Source organism: Antedon mediterranea, chromosome 6 (assembly GCF_964355755.1).
Source record: "Antedon mediterranea chromosome 6, ecAntMedi1.1, whole genome shotgun sequence".
Classification (NCBI taxonomy): domain Eukaryota; kingdom Metazoa; phylum Echinodermata; class Crinoidea; order Comatulida; family Antedonidae; genus Antedon; species Antedon mediterranea.
The window spans coordinates 11431326-11456675 of NC_092675.1; the positions used below are offsets into that span (position 1 = coordinate 11431326).

At 34.7% G+C, this 25350-nt stretch overlaps 2 protein-coding genes across 7 annotated transcripts in view; one reads left to right on the forward strand and one right to left on the reverse strand.

Annotated features, from left to right (window-relative positions):
- LOC140052631 (jouberin-like) overlaps positions 1-25350 on the forward strand; it is a 159661-nt gene that overhangs the window by 26345 nt on the left and 107966 nt on the right. For all 6 annotated transcript variants that reach the window (XM_072098291.1, XM_072098294.1, XM_072098297.1 and 3 more), the window contains exon 5: positions 24941-25137. In XM_072098291.1, the coding sequence (XP_071954392.1) occupies positions 24941-25137 (197 nt within the window). The remainder of the gene's footprint in view (positions 1-24940; positions 25138-25350) is intronic.
- LOC140052639 (uncharacterized) lies at positions 9035-10087 on the reverse strand. Its single transcript, XM_072098308.1, has 2 exons — positions 9434-10087; positions 9035-9297 (listed from the first exon to the last, which is right to left on the reverse strand). Exons 1-2 carry the CDS (start codon positions 9630-9632, stop codon positions 9035-9037), a joined length of 462 nt encoding a protein of 153 aa, XP_071954409.1. The 5' UTR covers positions 9633-10087.

Below are 25350 nucleotides of genomic sequence, written 5' to 3' on the forward strand. Positions count from 1 at the left end.
CCAAAACAAAGTTACTGGAAATCTGATTTGACCTCTGTGACCTCTGACCTCAATTTTTATATTTTTCTATTATATAACTAAAAATCGCCATATCTTGGAAACGCAGGGACATTTTACATTTATTTTTTTTTTAAAATGCTTGGAAGATATATATTTATATTCGCTATAATGAAAATAATTGTACAAAAATGGCCGCAAGGCTTTATTTTTCAGTTTGACCTTTGACCTTGATTGCCTAATATCTCAATAACACGCAATCTCAGAGATTTGAGAATGGGCTCAAAATGTTAAGAAAATAAATCTAATATTTAGTCTAATAGAAACTTTTTTCAAAAAATTACCATAAATTAAGCTTTTTTGACCCTTGACCTCTAATGTTTGAATATGTCAATATCTCGGTAACTATTTGTCCTAAAAAGTTCAGTTTGGTGTCAAATTGTTTAGAATATACACATTTATATTTGCTCTAACAAAATATTTTGTCAGAATTCAATTGGAAATGTCATTTTGAGCTATGACCCATCGTTTTGCATATATTTAGCAATCAATAATCTAAAAAAAGAGATCGAGAGAGGAGAAGGGGTTGGGGTGGATGGAGAGACACATATTTTTGTTACATGTTACACAAATATTAAACTCTGTCTACACTATAACATTTTTATGCGACAAAAAAATGTGATGTGCCCATATATGGACACGATGAATGACATATCACTACCATATTTGGGCACATCACACCTTTTTTGTTAAACTAGTTTATAGTGTAGACAAACATGTAAAAAATATGTGTCTCTCCATCACCCCAACCACCTCCCCCTCTCTCGCCTTTCCAATGCTACTGCATGCATCTATACACATCAAAATGACCGGAATTGTACTGGAAAGTTTTTAGCTACATTTGAAAATAAGTCCCAGAGGATGGGTGTATTGTAATGTTATCAGAATTATGGCAATTGTTTGTAATGGGAAAGTTTTAAAACTACATTTGAAATATTTGCTAATAATATCACATGCTATTAAAGATATACTTATTTTCCCCCTGACAAAAGTAATTTTGACAAATATTTTTGTTGAATATGCAATTTTAATGTCACACATAATAGTTTCACCAAAAATTGAATTGAAAAAAAAATGATATAGTGCATACCCACAAAAACTGTAATTTAAAGCAAAAAATAGGCTGGAAGTCAATTGTGATTTTGGTTAAATTAACTGTTTATTTTGTCTTTAAAGTGATATTTACTCTATTTTTTAGATTAGCTCTTTGATTAAACACCTCTTCCAATGCAGTGAAGATCTTAAGTGTCGCCTTGTCTTACTAATCTTCCTTAACTTCTCTTTGAACAATCGTAATCAATATTTGTTGAGGTATAATATTTCCCTCTAATATGGTAATGCCTGTTTTATTGAGTCAAATGCTTTCTGATAATCTCTAAATCAAAGATTTGGTGATATTCATTTCCTTTTTATTTTAGTTGATTGACCAACTGTATAAGATGGTCCTACTGTATAAAGCCTTATATATTGGTTTATTTACTTCTAGTCGGTCTCTGATTTTGTTTTTTGATTACTTTTGTAAATTATTTGTGTACATGTGATAATGTTCGTTTGGTCGGTAATGGTTGATGTCAGTTTTGTCATGTTTTTGTGGATTAAAGTATAATTATCATTGCTTCTCTTAATTTCTTCTGGTTTCAAAGATTTTGTTGTATAGTGTTATGAGCTGGATGTGTTATTGCCTCATCAAGCCAAGATGGTAATTTTGACTGCTCACTGGTTTGTTTTCCTTTTATATTCCACTACAGTATGTTCTTGAAAAGAAATCAGCTTTGTAATTAATTTGTCTTTGATCCTTTTCAGATTTCTAATATTTTAAACATATGTTTTTCTTTTCTTCGCTTTTTCCTCACTGTTTCAAGCATTTTATTTTGTCAGCATACTTCAAGCAATTAATTGATAATTTGGTCATATGTTTTATGAGTATCAAATCGCATTGGTTAATTCTTCTTTTCTTTCTTTAAGAGCCTGATTTTCTTTCTTTTTTTTTTAATGTTATTTAACTTTTAAGTTTATTTAATTTTTTGTTGATATTAAGTGTTGCTCTTACGGTGTAGGCCTACCATGCGATGGAATTATATATTGAAATTAAATTAAACATTAAGTTTTAAAAAAATTGTAAAAGGCTAGATAGGATATTGAATGTAGTTCTGGTCCATTAAATCTATATTTTAGGTATATTAATATAAGTATGACACACGCACGCTTAACAGTATATCCTGGTCATACCTCAAACTGGCATTTCCAGTAAAAATATGATAACATCTTCTATTAGAGCTAATATAAATGTTTACATTTTGAACATTTTGACACCAAGTTGAACTTTTTATGACATTTGGTTACAGAGATACAGACATATTTAAACATTAAAGGTCAAAGGTCAGTAAATGACATTTCCTGTGGATTTGGAAGAACATGTTTAATTAGAGTATATATAAATATGTATGCTCTTAACAATTTGAAACAAATTTCAAGAAATTTTGACCAGTAGTTATTGAGATATAGTAAGCCGAGGTCAAAGGTCAAAACATTGAGAAATTACATTTCCGGTCGTTTTTTGGAAAAAAGTTCTATTAGAGCGAATATAAATATGTACCCTCTGATCTATTTGACACCAATATCATTTCAATTGTCAAACCCGTTGCGGAGATATGGCTGTTTAAGATAGAAATATAAAAATTGAGGTCAGAGGTCACAGAGGTCAAATCAGATTTCCAGTAACTTTGTTTTGGTATCTCCATATCATGTTCTATCAACATGCCAAAGGGCACACTTGTATCCACTATGGTAACATCATTTCCCCTTAGGGACTGGACTAAATATGGAAAACCTATTGTTGGTTTTGATGGGTACGATAACTCACTAAGTACAAAAGACTGTACACATACAAGGAGAAGTGGTGGTGGTGGTGTAGCTGTACACTTTGACCAATCTATGACCTTACAAACCAAAAAAGAAGAATTTCTGTCAAACGTTCAAAACAAACAAAGATTCATTAAGATTTTGGGAAATAGTCTTGAAAAAGAAGGTTGTACTGTTCACCACGCAGAAGCTGACGCTGACTATCTTGTGTCGAAGATGGCTCTGTCCTGTGCAGAACAAATAGACACGGTTGTCATCGCAGATGATACAGATATCCTAGTCCTCCTTATCCACCATGGTGGTCACACCAAACATAATGTATGGTTCAAGCCAAACCAAAGGAAAGAAACTAAAAAGGTGCAACGATGTTGGAACATTGCGGCAACAAGACTTGACCTTGGCAGCGATGTTTGTAAATATATCCTATTTTGTCACGCGTTCCTTGGATGTGACACGACATCGCGATTTTTTGGTATTGGGAAAATCAAAGCAGTAATTAAAGTAAGAAGTGACTGTTTCTTTTCTGAACAAGCCAAAGTGTTTATGACTTGTAAGGCAAACAGACAGGAGGTAATTGCAGCGGGTAATAACGCCATTTTGTCTTTGTATGGTAGCAGCGATAATGAATTGAGGTTTCGTAAATTTCATGAAAAGACTACATGCAATACTAAAGCAGTTCATCCACGTTCTTTACCCCCAACGACATCAGCGGCAAAGTATCATAGTCAAGGGTGTACCAACAAGTTCAAGTTTGGCTTGGAAATGAAGAAAATGTACCTCCAGATAAATATGGATGGAAGATAAGCCAAGGCAGGATGATACCATATTTGGCGGACAACCCCCCAGCACCACAATCGCTCCTACAAATCATAAGATGCAAATGCAAAACAGGCTGCTATAATATGAAATGCAGCTGTAGGAACAATGGATTAGATTGCTCCATGGCATGTAGTGAGTGTCGAAGTGTATGCGCAAACATTTCCCTAGATAATAATGAAGATACCGATTCTGAAGATTCAATAATGGGTTTGTAAAATCAGACGATTGGTAAATATTCTCAACCAGGCCTATTTGGATATTTTTCTGTTTTGTGTGTTTTTAGAGTAAATATAAACAGAATAATGAATAGTTAAATGTTATCTTGGGTGCTGATCTATGAAGAAATATAACACCAATATATTGCCCCAATTACTAAACGTTTTCTGGATAGATATCAAAGGTCAAAATAATTACTTTCGCATTGACTATATACACAGACATTTTTTATTAGAGTGGATATCCTTCTGAGTTGTTTGACACAAAAAATGCTCATCTAAACCCATAGTTCACAAAGATACAAATATATAAATATAATATTTGAAAGTTTCCGGTCATTTTCTGTAAAAATTGTTTCATTAGAGTAAATAAATATGGTTCTTCTGAATTGTTTAACACAAAAGTTACGCTTATTGGTCACCGAGATACAAAAAATATATTTAGTGAGATATGAAATAAAGAATATATGTTTACGGTCAAAACGATGACTTTCGGTCATACCACACAACACTTTTTCATTAAAGTGAATATAAACATAGACCTTTTGAATATTTTGACACAAAAAATGCTCATCTACGCCCATTGGTTACAAAGATATGAATATACCAATATAATAGGTCAAAGGTCAAAAGAGTAGTTTCCGGTCATTTTTTTGTAAAAAGTTTTATTAGAGTGAATATAAATAAGGGTCTTCTGAATTGATTAACACAAAAATTACGAAGTTACGCCTATTGGTCACCGAGATACAAAAAATTTAATTAGTGAAATACTATAAAATAATGAATATATGTCAAAGGTCAAAATGATGTCGTCTAGTCATAATACACAAAACGTTTTCATTAGAGTGAATATAAACATAGACCTTCTGGGTATTTTGACACCAAAAACGCTTGTTTACGCCCAGTGGTTACCGAGATATGAATATGCCAAAATAATAGGTCAAAGGTCAAAAACATGGATTCCGGTCATTTTTGATAAAAAACTTTCATTAGAGTGAATATAAATATGGGTCTTCTGAATTGTTTGACACCAAAATTACCAAGTTCGGCCAAGCAGTTACCGAGATATACAAATATATAATTTGACCCTCATGACCTCTTGACCCCTTAAAAAAGTATGTTCCACTGAACCGATTTTGGTAGATTTTGGAAATGTTTCTTCCGGGAACATATAGAATCAAATAAAAAAGGTTCGGAAACTATTGCAATTTGTTTTGGGTCTATCGGTAGATTGACTGGACTATAGTAACAAAGCTAGTATTTTTGAATTCTATATAATGTGTAGAACGACATACTAAAAGTCACCGAAAATCCAAGCATTGGGTCAAGGGTCAGAGGTCAATAAAGGTCATTTTAAGTCAAAATTAGTATGCCCCACTAATTACATATATTTAACCATTTAAAATACATTATATACAAGTGGGATTTATGTCATCCGAAAGCTTATTAAATTTCCTATTCAGTGATATCAAACTTATAGTCGTAACATTTTATTTAGAATGTCATTTTTACGGAAAAACACAACATAATGTGTCAATTTTGGCTAAAAATGTTGTTTTCGCTGTAAACAACAATGGTATACACTCAGGGATACCCTGGGGTGAACATTTCAGTCCAACGCGATACACATGACCAGTTCAAGATGCAGATGAATGACATCTCCGTTCCTGTTGCTTTCCAGATGGCATTTGTGTTGCCATGGTTACAGTATTTATATTGGGATGTATAAGTATTTTTTAACCAGTAGAAATACAAAGATGTTCAACAGCAGTTTGACAATGACCTCCATGTTGTATGACGTTCGGACCATCTGGGCTGGATTGTCAACAGACCTGGTGATTGAAAAAGTTTCTATGAGAAGCCTCAAAGAAAACCAGAGATTTGACAAGAGAATATAGGAATGCGTACATCCAGACCAAATCTGCGCTGAAATGTATGTAATGCCTTGTAATAGTATCAGGGCGTTACTCCAGCAGCGGCCAACATAAGACCTTATGGCCACACATCAGGAACACAATGGCAATTGAAAAATCCATTTGGTTACGACTCAGAGACTTCATACCATTGACACTGGAGTTACTGCAGGTGACTCGGAATATTAGCAATGTGGTATTAAGCATTGAATATTTTGGCCAGAAAGTCTTGCAATGTATTCAAGATCCTGGCAATAAAGTCATATGTGTGCATCAATCCTACAGTTCCAGAGGAGACTCGAGGTGACTTTGTTATCCACCACCACTTTTTGAAACTACCAATTTACAATACTTCAGCTAATAAACCAACATGATGCCACGTGGAAACAACTTCTTCTGAATAGTCTAATACATCCAACTCACTGAATGATGTCCAGTAGGCCTACATTTTAGATGGCAGTGCTCTACTGCACAGCATTCCATGGAATAGTGTAGAGATCTGTAAAAAATATTGCTCTGCATAGTCTTTGATAATTATGAAAGCGGCTCATCCACCAAAGACGGCGCACATGGTAAGGCGGGTCAGGTTGTAGTGTCCCTGTACATTTTACCAGTGACATGTTCCACAAAATAGGATCACTTTCTGTAACAAACAACAATTTATAAATCTTCGTAACTAGTATTTGAACAACATGGCAATGAGTGAATGCAGCTGCTGATGCAGATGTTCTTTCGGATAGTACAAAAAACCATTGAATCAGCAAACAGGAAAACATCTGTCATTATCCGATGACACGGATCTACTAGTGCTCCTCTGCAGTCAAGCATTTAAACATCTTGTGATATTCTTTAGACTGGAGCTGAGATGCTGGACTATCAAACTGGTTCAAACAGTACATTTGAGAGACATCTGTGATAACCTTCTGTTTGCTCATGCGATACTGGTGACACAACATCCAGAGTTTTCGGAATTGGAAAACAAGTGGCTCTAAAAAAAGCTTGTCATTGCACTTATTTCTGACATTATGCTGTAGTCTTCAGATGCAAACAAGCTACAAAAGATGACATTGTGGTTGCTAGAGAAAATGGTTTAGTGCGTCTGTACAATGGACTGACTACCTGGACAACGTGGAATGCCTTTGACTCCATCCCATCTACAAGTACAACCTCGCATATCGCTTCATAATCGTACCACAACCAAGGTACTTAACATTATGTTCAAGTTCAAGTTATCTTTTAGCAATGGAGTCGAGTGGGGTTGATAAAGATTCAAAATTTTATTAACATTCACCTTAACATCAAGGTATGGTTAAAAATAACATTAACAAAACAAAAACAAACAAAAAAAACCAAATATATAAAAGAAAAAGCAATAATAAAAGCATTCAATGTTGCATAAAGGTCGCTCAGTATTAGGTGGAGGCCTGAATAGTCGAGCGCCTTTCAAACGCCGAACATACATACTTCATCACTGGCTTGATATCGGGATCATTTGCACCCATAATCAGACCTTGATTTATAAAAATAAGAGGAGAGCTCCTAATGGCTCTCCTCAATATGTTGAGGAGAGCCATTATTTAGACTAAGTAGCCGAGACACAGGCCCACCATGGTTGGGCCTGTGGCGAGCCGAATTTTGATAAATAACACCTCTAGATGGCCGGAAATGGTACTCTCGCACGTAAAATTCATAATAAATGGTGAGACAAAATAAAGCAAGAACTAGCAATTCATCCAACATTTAAAACAATTCTTTATTTATTAAACACAAATCAGACCTTGATTTAAAAGAAGCGCCATGGCGCTGACGCTCCTTGCAGCAATGAATTATTATTATTTATTTGGTTTCTTTATTTTGCAATGTATATTAGATTTATATTTAGATAATTATTAAGTTGTGGTTTTTATATAATTTTTACTGACATTTTCTAAAATATTATTTTACAGTTGAAGACTTTAGTTAAGTTAGGACAGTTAGTCAACCCAGTTTAAGTCTGGCTCTGAAGCTCCGCTATCTGAATCAGAACTGTCTTCATCACTTTGAGTTGTGTCACTTTCTGCAGATGGTCCTACTTCTAATCTTTGTTTCTTAGCACTTTCATCAGATTCTACAGGTATTTCCATTCGCAGTTTGCGCCGTTGGTCGCCAGACATGAACCTCGCTACTGAAGAATTTATTATTTCTTCTTTTTCCCTTTGTGACCAAGTCTTGTCATTTCCTTTGATCAAAAGGAGGTCTTCCATGGTGCTATGGTTCAGCGAAATGCGTCTATCAGAGAGCATAGCAGTTAAGATGCTAAAGCCACACTCAACGTAACTATTACTCACACCGATCACCATAACAACTTCTGCTAGAGAGCATACATTTGGAAATTCTTGCCTTCTGTATTGTAGGATGTTTTCCCATAGCAGTTGGGTTTTTACACCCTGATAAAAACTCTTGTGTATAATTTTCAGGCATTTCCATTCACGTTTTAGTTTACTTCCATCAAAACCCACAGCTGATAGTGTTGTAGCGAAGTGTTCTGCCACAAATTGTAGTGAAGCCAGCTCAGTCTCAACATCACCCTTCCAATTAGCTGGATTCAACCAAGTCATATGTTGATATAGTTTATTGTTCAATGAATCAAATCGTTCATCTATGCATGTTAGCAGTGCTGGAATAGAATTTTGTCTTAGAGTATTGGCGTTTGCAGGACGAGTAGTTCCGTGTCTGGAAGTAGAAGCTGATTTGATGTCCAGAGTGACTGTTGTATATTCTCGGTTTTCGATCTTTCTTCGCACATGGCCTATCTTTGGAAGACTACAAGATATTGTGTTATCATCTTCTAATGTGAATCCTGCCTTTCGAAAATAGATTATTGGGTCATCATCTTCTAGCAACTCCTCTAGACAGATTTTGGTCTGCTCTACAACAGGTAATACATCAAAAGCAAACAGGTCACCTTTTTCAAATTGCAATGATAGTGATGAAACCACTTCTAGGATTTCATGAAAAAGACAGGTGATGGCTAGAAATTGCTTACTTTTGAGCTTCTTGAGAATGCCATGTAGTTTGGCATTTAGTTTACTGTGTTTGTGGTTTATGATCGAGTTTTCAATGGCATGTGCTAGCGGAATCCAATTGTTTAATAGGATGTGTACACCATTCTTTTGGTGGCCAACAAACCTAGTTCCATCCATGCACTTTTGGAAACTTGTAGGTTTGCACCTCAAGCACTTTGGCAGTTTCTTCAAAATGTCTTTTAAACTTTCCTGATCTCTTCATTAGGTAGAAAAGGGTCACCATTAACTCTTTGACATTTTCGAAATCCTTTTCTTTCATCAATGTGTCTTTGACAGCCAATTCGAGACGATGTGACACACAGTGTATTTTTACAAGCCAAGGACGTTCAGCATTTTCCAGCCTGACCAGAAGTCCATTGTAAATACCTAAAAAAATTTAAAAAAAAAAAGAAAAAATTAAATTAACATTTTTTAAATGCTAATAATATAATTATAACAATTGTGTAGCTGTACAGCAGAATTATAATTACATTTAATTGAACAGTAACAGACTGTACTCAACCTGTATTTACAGCAGCTCCATCAGCTGTTGCTGCAACCAAACGACTTGTGTAATGGTCTTTAGGGATCTTCACAGATTCTTGTAAGGCATGGTCAATAGAGGTGTGTAGGTTTTCTGCATTGGCATCTCCAATTCTGTCAATATCCTCTAAGGCAGCAATAAAGAACACTGATCTTCCACATTTAACTACTCTAACCATAACCAGCTCCTTTTCACTAGACGTCTTTCTAGCTTGTGACCCATCACTTTAAACAGAAAACGCTGTTGATAAAACCACTACTTCTGCTGCCACCTTTTCTCGAATGACTTCTGCGATTATGTTAACAAATTGCTTTGCTCTGTTCACACTCTCAGATTTATGGAGCAGTTCAACCCCATTGGCTTTTTGAACTCGAACCAATGTCTTAAAGGTAGACAATGGCAATCCATCGACGGCCAACATGTAAGCTGTTAAAAACAGCTTTTTGTAAGCTTGTTCAGCCTGTTTGTGCATTGCACTGACAATGCTAGGCTGAGTGCGTTTAACTGTATTAGCAACACTAGTAGAAGACATACCAGAACTTTCACCCACTTCAGTTCCTATTAATCGCTTATATTCTAATGCTACATTGTGTGCCTAAAATTAATAAAAATAAAATACATTATTATTACTAATTAGTTATTATTAAATCATTATTTTAATATTAAAATATACAATTTTATACCTACCTAATCTAAGTAAACGTTTTTTAAACAATTATATAAATAATAAATTTTTAAAGTTTAAAGTTAAAATAATTGTTTTGTTTATACAGTGTTTATTATAATTAGGCAGTAGGCCTACAACATTCCCTTTTAATTTAGCAGCAAACTATTAGATAGATAGATAAAATAGATCACGTGCCATCGGAAAAATAAAAACAACGACCTGTCAATCAAGCGTTTTAATCCTTAACTATATCAACATGATATCAGTGTGGTATTCAGATCGCGGCGAGAGAAAACCATGTGCTTGCGTGACGTCATATCGCCCAAAGTTTCCTTCTCTAACTGTGTGTGGGGGCGGAACATGCAGAACAAATCAAAACACGTGTGAAGAAATAACATTTATTTTGAATTAATTACCGTAGCCTATGTATGTAATCACCATGGATATTATGTGTATCTAATGAACAGAATTATAAACATGAATTCATCATCATCAACAGACGAATTAATTGATCGCTTGATTCGCGGCGAGAAAAAACCATGCGTTTGCTAAAGTGACGTCATATCGCCCAAAGTTTTTATTTTGGCAGTGCAGAATAAGACAAGCCCAAAGATGTTAATTAGTTAGGCCTACTGTATTAATTAATATTAACAATAGGCCTACATACATAATGCATAATGATTATTAATATTCATCATCACACACACGTTTTTTAAGATCGGAAAACGTCAACTGAGACGAATTAATTGATCGCTTGATTCGCGGCGAGAGAAAACCATGCGTTTGCTAAGTGACGTCATATCGCCCAAAGTTTTTATTTTGGCAGTGCAGAATAAGACAAGCCCGAAGATGTTAATTAGTTAGGCCTACTGTATTAATTAATATTAACAATAGGCCTACATACATAATGCATAATGATTATTAATATTCATCATCACACACACGTTTTTTAAGATCGGAAAACGTCAACAGACGAATTAATTGATCGCTTGATTCGCGGCGAGAGAAAACCATGCGTTTGCTAAGTGACGTCATATCGCCCAACGTTTTTATTTTGGCAGTGCAGAATAAGACAAGCCCGAAGATGTTAATTAGTTAGGCCTAGGCCTACTGTATTAATTATAATATTAACAATAGGCCTACATACATAATGCATAATGATTATTAATATTTAATAAATATTGATCAGCTTACCTTTGACGTTAAGTGACGTGTGGCTGTATGTTTAGTAACAAAATTTGTACCCTTTACATATGCCTCTATGTCCTGTAAGGCCTTCCCTCTGATGCGACCATCTGTTCGAATTTTATCCATAAACTTTGCACAGTCTTTGCACCATAGTTTTGTCACCATCATTTTGTCATTTACATTAGATGTTTCGTAGCCAAACGATGTCAAATTCCATTGTTTGAACGTAGAAAGTTGAACAGAATCGCGTTTGCCCGCCATGTTGACACATTCACGAATAAATTCAAATAAAATCAAGTGAGGATGGTGCGTACTTGTCTGTGAGTGACCGAAAATAAAAATCAAGCGCGCACAACATCATGTGAAAGATCGTAGGCGCGCCTAGCTTATCGAGGGTAGCCATAACAAGTAAATCCAGTGCACAACATCAAAGATCGTAGGCGCGCCTAGCCTATCGAGGGGTAGCCATAACAAGTAAATCGAGCGCACAACATCAAAGATCGTAGGCGCACCTAGCTAAGCTTATCGAGGGTGGGTAGCCATAACAAGTAAATCGAGCGCACAACATCAAAGATCGTAGGCGCGCCTAGCTAAGCTTATCGGGGGTGTAGCCAAACATAAGATCGTTTATTATATATATTTTTATGACGCACTGTAACAGGTTGGGGAGCGCTATTTTAGGCGCTCCTTTGATCGTTTTCAGGAGCGCCAAGGAGCGTCAGCGCCATGGCGCTCCTTTTAAATCAAGGTCTGCATAATAAATAAAAACTAAAAAAAATCTAAAAAATCTAGATCCGAGAATAATGCCGTTCTGATGTCATCATAAATGGGGCAATATAGCATGAAGTGGATCTCATCTTCAATATCGCTGCCTTTACAAAGAGTACACAATCTATTGTTTGCATCTGTTTTGGGGATTGTGTAGCGACCTCTCTCGATTTCGAGAGCATGCGCACTTACTCTTAGCTTGCTAAACTGACATCTTTTATTTCTTTTATATAATAACGTATAATTCTCTATACAGAAGGAATTTTTATATGTACAAAAGGATCGTAATTTAGGTTGATGGTTTTGTATCATATTAAGCCGTTGGTTATCATACTTTTTTTGTATTTTCGATAAAATATTTAAGTTAAAATTAATGTTTACATTACAAGGCCTTTGCCAAATATGTGTTGCCTCGATAGATTCCAGAATACGTCGTATTCCAGAGGACCATGTAAAGCCTTTTTGGCGTGCGTACTGTGTGTCTAATTTTCTATTCTCCAAAAGGGCATCAATAACCAGTGAATCGATCCCATTGTAACACATGTTATTTAATTTTAACCAGTATTTAATGGAAGAACATAGCAATGAAATTAGAATTGGATATGAGCCTAATTCTCCTCTAATAGCATGGTTGGATGCTTTTTTGTTTACTCCAAGAATATTTTTGCATATTTTAATATTAATCGATTCTCCAGAATATTTATCACATTGATCGATAAAATTATTTTCATTTAAATTTCTTAATAAATAAGGAGCCCATACTTCACTTCCGTAACTCACAATAGGATTAATTAAACTTCTTGACAGTTGAAATGCCCTATTGACGGATGCGAACGACAAAGTATTTCTAATTCTGAAAAAACTTTTAAGGGCTTTGTCTTTTAATTTATTCCAGATGGGATGAACGTTATACCAAGATAACTGTATTCATTTGCGATTTCTATGTTAACGGTCCCGAAATAAAATTTATAATTTAGAACTTTTCCACTCTTATTAAATATTATGATTTTTGTTTTATCAACATTAACGGTCAGTTTCCATTTAACACAATAATTGCATAATTTGTTTAAAGCATTTTGTAAACCAGTTTGACTCTCTGACATAATAACCAGATCGTCAGCGTATAGTAGGCAATTAAATGATTTATCGTTGATACATACTGGATCACATGTCTCATCAAAAATGGCGGTTAAATCACTAATGAAAATGTTAAACAAAAGTGGGCTAAGAACGCATCCCTGCTTAACACCTACAGTAGATTCAAATGGTTTTGTAATCATTCCGTTCAATTTTAAACAAAATGATACATCCGAATACATATGCTGTACAATATTCAAAAAATTACCATGGACACCAATTTTAAAGAGTTTAAAAAGTAACGCTTTTCGCCATACAGTATCAAATGCGGCAGAAAAATCGATGAAACAAACGAAAAGATACGACTTTTTACTAGCGCGGTTGATGTACTTATCAATAGTTGTTTTAAGGAATAAAATGTGGTCACTTGTTCGTGAACCCTTTTTAAAACCAATTTGGGTTTTTGTGATTAATTGATTTTCGTCAGTTAAGGTAGTAAGTCTATTGTGAAGAACAATGCAGAAAAGTTTACATAAGTTACTTCCTACTGCAATTCCTCTATAGTTTTTAGGTATCGATTTATCACCTTTTTTATGTATAACAGTGAGTGTACTCATCCGCCAAATTGATGGGAAAATACCCGATTTTAAAATATTGTTAAATAAAGAGGATATACACTTTATAAATGGATATTTTATGCTTAATTTTATCATTTCGTTTCTTATACCGTCAATTCCAGCTGACTTGCCTTTCTTTAATTTGTTTGACGCTATAGCAATTTCTAGAGAAGTGATATCTTTATTAAGTTCGTTGACAACCTGGACATTGCTATCAAGGTTAAAATTGTTAATAAAGTTTTCAAAGTATTTATTTTTATGAGGGATATGTTTATTCATTAATTTCGTAAAATGCTCTAACCAAATCTTTGGATTAACGGGATTATGTAGATTATTTGAGTTCTTTTCATTTAATTCGTTAAATACCTCCCATAGAGCTTTTGGGTTATTCTTTTCAAGATGATTTAACTTATCAAACAGTACATTTCTAAAATTGTTTTTCTTAATGTTCAGAAGTTTTTTATACTCTTTTTTTTAATTTATTGTATCTATGTATTTCTTTCATGTCATAATTATGTGTCTTTAATTTTTTTGCAACGGACCTGATGTTACGATAAAGTGTATCACAATCTTTATCAAACCATTTTTTATTTTTATTTATCTTTTTATTTTTTCTATTTTTATTAGATTTTCTGTTCGTATTTTTAAGCCGCAGTCCGGCTTTATTTGCTATCGTGGTAAACACATTCTGAGTAGAGTATACACATTCATCGATAGTAAAGTTTCCGCTTGTTAACTTATTTTGTAACGTTTCAATATCGGATTGGACTTCAAACAGACTTAGCGCATGTTTCCAACGGGTTTCGGAATTATCACACCATTTGAATTGTCTAGGCAGTACATCAAGGATGCTTTCTTCATCACCATAATTCACATCAATACAATTTTCAATGTTAATGTTAATAACACATGATATTATACAATGTATTGAAAAGGGTAATGGTGAGTGAACTTTAAAGAAAGATACAAGTTTAAGCATATTAATATCACATAGCATGTAATCAATGGAACTAGGCCTGCACCCTGGTTTAAAGCATGTGTATGACCCAGAGAGATCACCTAGTTTTCTACCGTTAATTATTCTTACTAGATGGTACGCTCGCTTCGCTCGCGTACCATCTAGGTCGTGCCCACAGATGGTTCTCGAATACATAATAATTTCAGCGTTAAAAAACTGGCGATTTCAAATGTACGTACCGCAGGACAATAATACATGTCGTTTACAGGAACGAATAAATAGATTTATGTACTGAACTAAAATTAGCACCCTGGGAATTACTTCCGAAAGAGAAACTTGTCACAAAATGAGACCAATTGTTTAAGTCAAATTTAAACAAACTTAATTTGTGTTTTGTATGTAACATTAGGGTTGAGGGATGGGAAAGAGGATGGGTGCAAAGAGGAACAATTTTTAAATATATTCTTTATCCATGTAGGAACGAAATATTAATTGTTTTCATGTTTTACAAATAATATACTACTAAACACAGTAAAACATTGCGATGTTTGTTGAAACTATCACCGTCCTAGTCGATTGAAATAGTATAGTACATGTAACGATACATCACTACGACGTGTATAATATGTTTAAATAATGTAAAACAATTTGTGAAAACCACCCCTATTCGTGGAAAATCATAAATTCGATTTAATCGTCAATAAATATTAAATCATCTAACTCAACTTAATTAGTAGGCCTAATGGTTTTCAATTGTTTCTTAGAGCCAATTCATACTTAAGTTGGTTCCTAACCCTACCCACCAAAGTTGTTCTGCGTTTAGGGCATGTGATGCACCGTAGGGCTATCCTCTACTGGCTTTACAACGCTACTCATGCCAGTGAGGGAAGGGTGATGATGTCACGTGGGTGGTTTAACTGCAATAATAAAGATTTGTACATAATATACGGCGACTGAAAACGCTAGCTCATTATCCGTTAAAAAAAATCTATATCCAACCTCTGCAGCACAGATTAAAACAAAATGGATCGAATTTCTGTTATGAGTATACAGTACCTGCCTTTACGACGCCTGAGGGAATAGACACTTGTGGAACAGAGATTGGAATGTTCCATTCATTTCAAATCAATACATTTGCATAAACGTATATTAAATCTATCAAAATAGTATTTTTTTAAGAAAATCGGCCTGTCTTCAACATTATGATACTGTACTCGAGCTGTTCAACCGGTTTTCAGCTATTAAAAACAATTATCGTAGGAGGAGATAGGAAAATGCGAAGGCTCCTCGCATTTTTGTGGCGGGTATTTTTCAAGACGGACATCCATTAGACAGTGTATACCACGATCGGAAAACACCCCTATTTGGGGCAAATCGTTGAACCTAAATTCGTTTTAATCGTCAATAACTAATTATCTAACTTAATTTAATTAGTAAACAGGGTTACATCAGGTGGTTAAAATCAGTACCGAAAGTACGAACCAACTTTATATACCATCGAGTAAAAATTCTAAAAGTAAGGCGCGATTCACCGAATTTTGCCCTTACGTAAATTTATATATAGAAACCACTATTCTTACATAGTTCAATAATACATTTTCCATGTATATCAGGTTGCTTGATATCTAGATTTCTTCTTATCAATGATTCATCATTTATATAGTCAAGAGGGAGACTTATATAATTATTTGAATTATCAATACAATTTTCAATGTTAATGTTAATAACACATGATATTATAAAATGTATTGAAAAGGGTAATGGTGAGTGAACTTTAAAGAAAGATACAAGTTTAAGCATATTAATATCACATAGCATGTAATCAATGGAACTAGGCCTGCACCATGAATGATTAAGTGACTTATTCATAATAATGTATTAATATAGTAGATGATATTAAGTGCTTAATAATGCTAGCGATGATTGGAGCGACAATATCTCCTTTCTATTCCCAGGATGCTTCAACGCGCGTCTCACATTACTTGCAAATAAACTGGTTCCTTCTGTGGATAGATGCACACCGTCTACTGCCAATACTTTATGTACGATTTCACCGTTCCTTAAAAAGTTTCCATGATCGAGGAAAAATACATTGGGCATCGGTGCGAGTCTCAGCAGGTGTTTAATATGTGTATTGACGAGTTCGGTGTCAAAGTTTAGGGGACCACGACAGGGTAACCCTAGCGAAATCACGAAGGAAGTATTTTTTAATTTGGCTGCATATCTTGTTGCGAGATCCACCATCGATGTGGCGATGTCTGCAGCAGGCATGTTCTTCAGAGAGTTCGTTATTTCATGAAGGACCACGCAGCTTGGTGCATCGTTCGATTCAAGCGTTTCCCTCATTTCTGGAATGGAGAAGGCATGTTCAATTTTTACCTCTGCTTGTGGCACAAGTCGCATGTTGTCCACCTTCCTAAGATGCGAATTCCCGATTACCAAAACTGTATTGGTTCTGTTCAGATCAGGTTGTTTCTGTTGTTGGGAGTTGCTCGAGATGATTTTTGAAGGAGATTTACTTTTATTTCCTATGGGTACGAAACCTGAAGTGTCAACTGCAGTTGCTAGCTGGATTCTTTTCGCCTCGTACGCTTCATCTTTGGTTTTATTAATTTCTAACTGTGCACTAGATACCTGTTCCTGTAGAGAAGTCACCTGTTTTTCTTTTTCTAAGATGATATAGTTGTTATGTTTCAGGGACTCCAAATCTGTACTAAGAAGCTTGTTTTGTTTTTCACAATCTTTTAGTTTCTGGGTCAGCTTGTCTATATCAGTTTTCAGCTTAGTACCGTAGTCATCCTTCTTTGGTATATTTTTCTTCAATTCTTTTTTTAGTGATTCAATTTCGATTTTGAGTTGTTTATTCTCCTTGATTAGTGACTCTTTGTCGTTTTGAATTATATCTTTATCTTTATTAATTAGTTTTAATTTTAGGTCGAAGTTTTCTTTCATTGTGTCGCATAATCGCTCAACAAGTGACTTTTCCAGATCCCTGATTGCTTGTTGACACGATAGATGAAATTCCGGCGTTTTAACAGTGTTATTTATATCCTCACTGTTTCGATCTGGAGTTTCATTTCCAATGTCGTCATCATCATCATTGGCGCGATTTTGTATTGATTTCTTCCCCTTTGGCACCATAGTATTACTGAGTAAAAATATAATGTTATTTTCTATACAAACTAGAAAATGTACAAAAATCAATCATTCTTTACTCACATTTCCATTGGTATTGCAATGTGGTACCGTATACTTTTCGATAATGCCAGATAGAAAATTTGAACTTGATAGCAATGTTGTTTATGGTTCCCAAATTACAGTTGACCGTTAGCAACAAGTAGGCCGGGTAGCGTCCTTGACAACGGACGTCTTAACAACAATGGTGAACGGTTTCCTACCGGTAGCGTCCTTAGCAACTGAGACGGTGATCAAAGCTGTTATGCCTAGCTCAGGTAGAAGTTGATAACTTATCAAAATTGAAATTGTACTTCCTACAGATTTGCTGACCATGATCCGTAATTGTAAATCAAGTGTAGATTACAATAAAAGTGACTAAAATTTCACAGAAAACAGCTTTTTTCTGCTGACTATTGAGCACAATTTTTTAAACGTATTCCATTGTCATACGCCCTCAAAGGCATCGAGGATTGGGGATGGAAGATCAGATGATGGAAACATGGTTCCTCTACACACAGACTTTAAAGCCAGAACCTGAGTATCTCCTTGAAGCACTCAGGGTAACTAGAACTACATGTGGTGAATGCAATGACATTGAACTGTACTAATACCCGAACAAGAAAGTGATACTGATGACATATAAGTTGTGAGTCCTTTTCTATTTGAAGGATTAAACAATATCATCCCACACGGAGCAATTGAAATAAAAAGGTCTGGATTTAAATGATCTTACAAAATATACAAAAATATCACAATATACAGTACAATATAACAAGAGTCAAAGTTCAAGAATTTAAGAGTCAGATGGCAACTGGCAAAAACGAATTTCTTTTCCAGTTTGTTCTACATGCCGGGCATTGAAAGCGACGCCCATGAGGCATGAGCTCGAAATCACTGAACAAGGCATGGAAGATAAGCTACGAAGTTGACAACCTATTAATTTAGAACTTAAGTTAACAATTCTTTGTAGTGAGTTTCTCTCTTTGACCCTAAGACTAAAAAACCAGCATTTAAAGGAAAAAAGTTAAAACGTTCTAAATAAAGGAATTATAAAAAAACCATGAGAATTACTTTATCGACATTAAAATGGTTCAGCTTTCTTAACAGATAAAGTCTCTGGTGTCCTTTCTTTACTATTGCCTCTGTATTTAATTCCCAGCTGAGATTGTCCTCAAATATAGTACCTAGGTATTTAAAAGAATGGACAATATCGCTGGTTCGTCATTTGTGGGGGATACCAGAGGGCTGCGTCCTTTCTCCTTCCTAAAATCTACAATAATCTCCTTGGTTTTGGTCACATTGAGTTCCAAGTAGGAGTTTCCACAAAATTGGATAAAACCATCTAATGCGGAACCATGACCGTCCTGTGAATTTTGAAGGAGAGACAACAAGACAGTGTCGCCAACAAATTTGAAAAGATGACTATTGTCCTGTTTGCTCCGACAGTCATCCGTGTATATAATATACAGGAGAGGAGAGAAGACGCAACCCTGCGAAGATCAAATACTTCTCATTACGTAAATTCGTTGATACTAAAATTATCAAAAATCTATCTATATAAATCATGAGTTGATTCCAAATTATCAAGACTCATTAATTAATCAACAATAGTACATACCGCTAATGAATTTCAATTTTCTTCTAGCTAGCATAATTTATCCTATTTCATGACGATACAATAGGTACAAGAAAAACATTATTTGCACCAAATACTTCCAAAATATAAATATAATATATATAAACATAATTTAGTTTTACGCTATTTTAAGGAAATTTGAGTTTTTGTAAAAGGTCAATGACCTTTTGACCTCTAGTTACGTATAACTGTTGTATTAATTGTTTTTTTAATGTATATCATTAGTAGGATATATATACTCTACACATTGGTACTAAAGCTATTTAGATATGATTATAAAACAATGGATTATAGGCATAAACGCTACCCCCACCCCAAAATTGTTTACATTACATTTGATCAAGAATCAATTTCAATAAGAATAGTACATCATTACTTTTGAAATTCTTCTAGTTAACATCATGTTTCCTATTTTATATATCGATACAGGTACAGATAAAACACAATTTTGATTAAATGCATATACAATTATGGCACAATATTACAGTTAATCATTTAATCATCAGGAAAAAAAATGAGTTTTTGTAAAAGGTCAATAACCTTTTGACCTCTAGTTATATAAATAAATGTTGTATTTTGTTTTTTTAAATTGCATATTAGAAAGAAATATATATTCTACACATTGATATCAAGATTATTGAGATTGGATTATAAAACCACAAGTTATGGGCATAAATGTTACCACCTACCCCAAAATATTTATGGAATAAAATCACTATATAGTTGTTGAGATTACATAAAAAATAATGTGTTCCAATGCTTCAATTTTCGGTGACTTTTAATATGTCATTATAAACTACATTTGGAATGAAAAAATTAATGTTTTGTTACTATTGCAATTTGTGGTGGGTTTACCTCTAAATATCACTAGATTGACTGGACTAAATGATGAATCCTTAATCAGTATGTTCAAAAGTATGTTTGGTGTGAATTTCGTTGATGTACTCAAAATGCTATTTAAATGTCTAATTAGCACTAATTAAGGGCGTTCTTAAGTTTAGCACAGGAATGGTCATTTAAGAATTACAGATTTTGATTCCTGATAGGTCGGAGAACATTTTAAAATTGGTTTGGTAGATGTACTTAAAATATTAATTAAAATTGAATTTTTTACTATTTATTTATTTATAATTTATTGCTTATTAAAGTTTGAGTTTTTAATATGGTAGGTAAAATGTTGAATTTTACTAGTTTTGATGCATAAGCTAGGCCAGATATAGGTCATATTAATCGGCAAAATGTCGCTGCTATAGGCGGCTAAGAACAACTGCACACGGCCGCTACCTCTGAACTTACAATATATTATCAGCAAAATATTCAACGGTAGTAACGTAGTGAAATAAAGCAAGATGATCAACTCTAAATTATGTAAAAACGAAATTTATTGGGATGTACGAAAAAGCGGTGTTAAATCAATGCGTTAGAATAGGACAAGATGGCCGACCAAACTTTGTTTGTACCCGGCGCAGTCGGTAGCCAGGAAACGTGACGTCACACTTTTTCTCCCTATTGGAGTATACAGGAAGTTGTACGGAACTACGTTTGTTGTGGTGCCCTTATCAGCTGGGCCCTTAATTGGATTTAGATTAATTGCCTATATTAAGATTCTTAAAGCTCAGGTACAGGCATGAATTTTAAATATAATATCTGGTTAATTGTACATAAATCAAATATTTGTAACAGAAATCAAGACGAAAAACCTTGAATTTTCCCTAATATGGTCAAATACAAAATTTTGCAAAATTCTGCCAAAAAAACCAAGAAGACTTTTTTTCTGTAGTTAGGTAGTTAACATAATGAAGTAACATGTCTGGTGACTCCCTAGAAGGTGAAAAAAGATGGTGGATATACGGTGGATAATTTTTGCTATAGCATGAAAATAAAATTCTGAAGTTGAATAAAAATACAAGAAATGTAAAATTGTTATATGTTATTGTTATAAAAAAGTTATATTACCTATATTTAGTCATCTTATAACATTTTTTACCACACCGTTTATTTTTCATAGCTTTTTAAAATGCCTCTCTATTTTCAACAGTTGTGTACAAAAGAATAGAGATTTTACTGTGTAATTTGAACTAATATGAAAGTGCTAATTTTCAACAAGCTCCTGTAACACAAATAAAATCCCAAAAATTATGAAACATAGGGGAAACTAAAGATCGATAATTATTGGAATGTATGATCAATAGAAATGTTTTGCCCGCACCTGGCCTTTAAACAAACACCCTTATCAGTAGGGCATGATAAAAAAGTGGTCAAGATTTCCCGAGGAGCTGTACACGTAATGTTCCAGAGATATCTCAGTCTAAAATTTTGGCTGTTACAATCAGTGTTTTGAGAAAAATGCTTTTAAAATTAAGTAAAAGGAAATGACAAATACAAAAAAAGTTTAGGCCTTAGTAAAAGGGTATCGTAATTAATTGTTTTATATCAATGGAATTTCGCAACTTCGTTAATTAACTATTGTTCTATTATTATGCAAAATTTTCATTAAAAACAACTCACTGCAACACTTTCAATTTAAGCATAAAACATGAAAAAATCATACATCAGGGCTCGAAATTTCCTTTTTTCGACTAGCAAACTTTGCTAATGGTAAAAAAATTAACTAGCAAAATCAACAGCATAACTAGCAATCACAATTTTGTTTGGTAAAATAATTAAATTCTACAAAAATCTGAATATATTTAGATGTAGGAGGCCTAGCTAGCCATCTAGGCCAAGCTAGTAGTAATACCTTTTTTACTCAACAGTCGAACGCCTTTTTAGCCAAATTAAAAAAAACTAAGAGCAAGACATGCTTTCATGCTAGCCAAATCAAGGTCGTTTCGGCCTACAGTATGGACGATTCACCCCGAGACGTTTCGGCCCACTTTTTTTTAGGTTGTAACAAAATAACTAGGCTTGCTGCCAGCGGTGGCGCCAGGATCTTCCCGACGCGGGGGCTACATTCCCCGACGAGGGGGCTATGCGAGCGAAGCGAGCATCACTAGGCTGGGGGCCAGGGGGCCGCCAAGGGTGGGGGGTCCAGGGGGCGAAGCCCCCCTTAAGCAACGCGTTCTAGCGTCATTTGAGGTCATTTTAATCAGATTTAGGGTAGCCTTTTATAATGCATAAATAAAATCCTACGTGCAAAACAACGATGCGCGATGATGTTTCAATCCATATTTTTCAATTTATAAAATAAAAGTTCAAAGAAAATTTAGAAAAATAGAGTTGGAGGTCCCGGAAATTGGACTTATTATACTTCAAAACATGAAACAAAATATGTAAGTCCCTATCATGGTTGTGACTGAGCTAAGAAATATTTGAAAAATAGAGATGTTAGGTCCCGGAAAATGCACTTCTTGTACTTCGAAATATGACCAGCTTTATTGTTGGGGCTGAGCTAAGAAAATGTTTAAAACTAGAGCTGCAGGTCTTCAAAAAATTGCATTTTATACTTTGGAAACATCAGGCCTAGAGGCTTAAAAAACGCAAACGTAGACCTTTTTCAGTCGGGGAAATAAGTTTATTCCTCCCAAGTGTATGTGTGCGTACCATCTGGACTTCCGAGTGGTGAGAAATTCATGACATACATGACATTGAAAATTTAATAACTTAGCTATAATAAGATGTTGGCTAAGCGAAAATGGCATGTATTTTTGTTTAGTAATGGATGAAATATTTATTTTAGAAGGTTACTTGTAAATTAAAAAATTGGTGAACATACGAACAATTAACATAATTCGTTTTGCTGTAGTGTAGCGTACGTCGACACAGTACACGACGTAAAATAACTACATTACACATTTTGGTCCCTGGATGGAACATGATATCACGCGTCTGGACCGAACGTTGACTGATTCGTACAAAGGGATACCGCCAGACAAGTGCGTACCTAGCTATTGTTTAGTAGTAAGTTAGATTGCTGGCAATAATGAATGCATATAAAGTGCATAATATCACTCTGACATACTCTCACGGTCAATGGAACGTCGCGGTTTTCTAGGCGTTGAAGCTACGAAGTGAACGCGAACGCTTTTTACTGTATATTATATTCCCCGACAAAAAGTACCCGTGTTCCCTTCGGTAACCGTCGGTAAACTTCGCCTGGAAAATAACTACATTACACATTTTGGTCCCTGGATGGAACTTGATGTCACGCGTCTCGACTGAACGTTGAACGATTCGTACAAAGGGATACCGCCAGAGACAAGTGCGTACCTAGCTAATGTTTAGTAGTAAGTTAGATCGCTGACAATAATGAATGCATATAAATTGCATAATAGCACTCTGACGTACTCTCACGGTCAATGAAACCAGGGAGTTGTAAAAACTCCCTGATGAAACGTCGCTGTTTTCTAGGCGCTGAAGCTACCAAGTGAACGCGAACGTTTTTTACTGTATATATATTCCCCGACAAAAAGTACCCGTGTTCCCTTCGGTAACCGTCGGTAAACTTCGCCTGGAAAATAACTACATTACACATTTTGGTCCCTGGATGGAACATGATATCAGGCGTCTCGACCCAACGGTGAACGATTCGTACAAAGGGATACCGCCAAACAAGTGCGTACTAGCTATTGTTTAGTAGTTAGATCGCTGGAAATAATGAATGCATAAAAGTGCATAATAGCCCTGACGTACTGTCACGGTCAATGGAACGTCGTGGTTTTCTAGGCGCTGAAGCTATATAAAGTGAACGCGAACGTTTTTTACTGTATATTATATTCCCCGACAAAAAGTACCCGTGTTCTCCGACGGGGCGCCACCACTGCTTGCTGCTCCCTACCGATCAATTTTCATATATACGCTTACATGCTTCCTTAATTTCAGTCATTGGTTTATGTCAATGGGTAAACTACTAAAACTTAGTATGAAGCATAATTGTCATTAAACGTATTTGATTATAATAAAGTCAGAGTACTTTTTTCCAAAAGTCCAAGCTTCTCAAATCCAATATCATGAAAGACGTTCCCCAATAACTTCTTTATTATGTTTACAGTGTCCACCACAATGTCCACTGAATTATAGCCTGGTCTACAGTATATCCACAATCGCAATGAGTTCTTCTCCATCTCTATATTATATTCTCATACAGTATGTTTTCTTCTTTAGTATGTAGTGAACAAGAACTGAGATTTCGGTGCTCCTTGCTAGTTACATGTCTAGCTCCCTACTGTCCCTCTCCTTTGTCGTCCTTCCACCACAACTCCATGATTTGCATTGCATCATGATACTGTTCGACACTTGTACGCATAAAATCGTCACAACTAATAATTGGACAGTTTTAATAACTGTCAAGAGTGATCAAACTGGGAAAAACTAAAATGTCTTTTAATCAGATTATTTGTTTTTATTTTTAATTTAAAAAAAACATTTTTAGTATTTAATTTTTTTATATTATTTTAAGAGAGGAAGTGAATAGAGAAAATGATGGGTCGCTAAGGAAACAGAAAAAAAAACCCAGACCGAGGAAAGAAACAGAAAACTTGAATGAGGTTGGTAAAGTAGTGGAAGTGGAACATACTGATGATGAAAATGCAGATGAAAATGAAGAAGAACTTGAAAGAAAAACAAAAAGAAAAAAGAAACGAAGAAAGAAAAAAGGTTAGATTAGTATACATAATTATAATAATTGAAAAAATGAAGTACAGTATCTGTTCCCACGATACAACATTTATTTTTATTTATTGTCTTAAATGTACGTTTTATGGTAAATTATGATAAAAAGAGAGAAACAATGCACACCTAAGTAGCTCGGCCTAGCTATGCTTATGTAGGCCAGCTGGTAAACATTGGTAACGTACGAACATCGTACAC

Coding starts and splice junctions, on each gene's coding strand:
- LOC140052639 (XM_072098308.1), bottom strand. CDS start 9,632: ATGGTTAGAGTAGTTAAATGTGGAAGATCAGTGTTCTTTATTGCTGCC. Junction 9,298..9,433: donor TGGAGCTGCTGTAAATACAG/GTTGAGTACAGT, acceptor AAATTTTTTTAG/GTATTTACAATGGACTTCTG.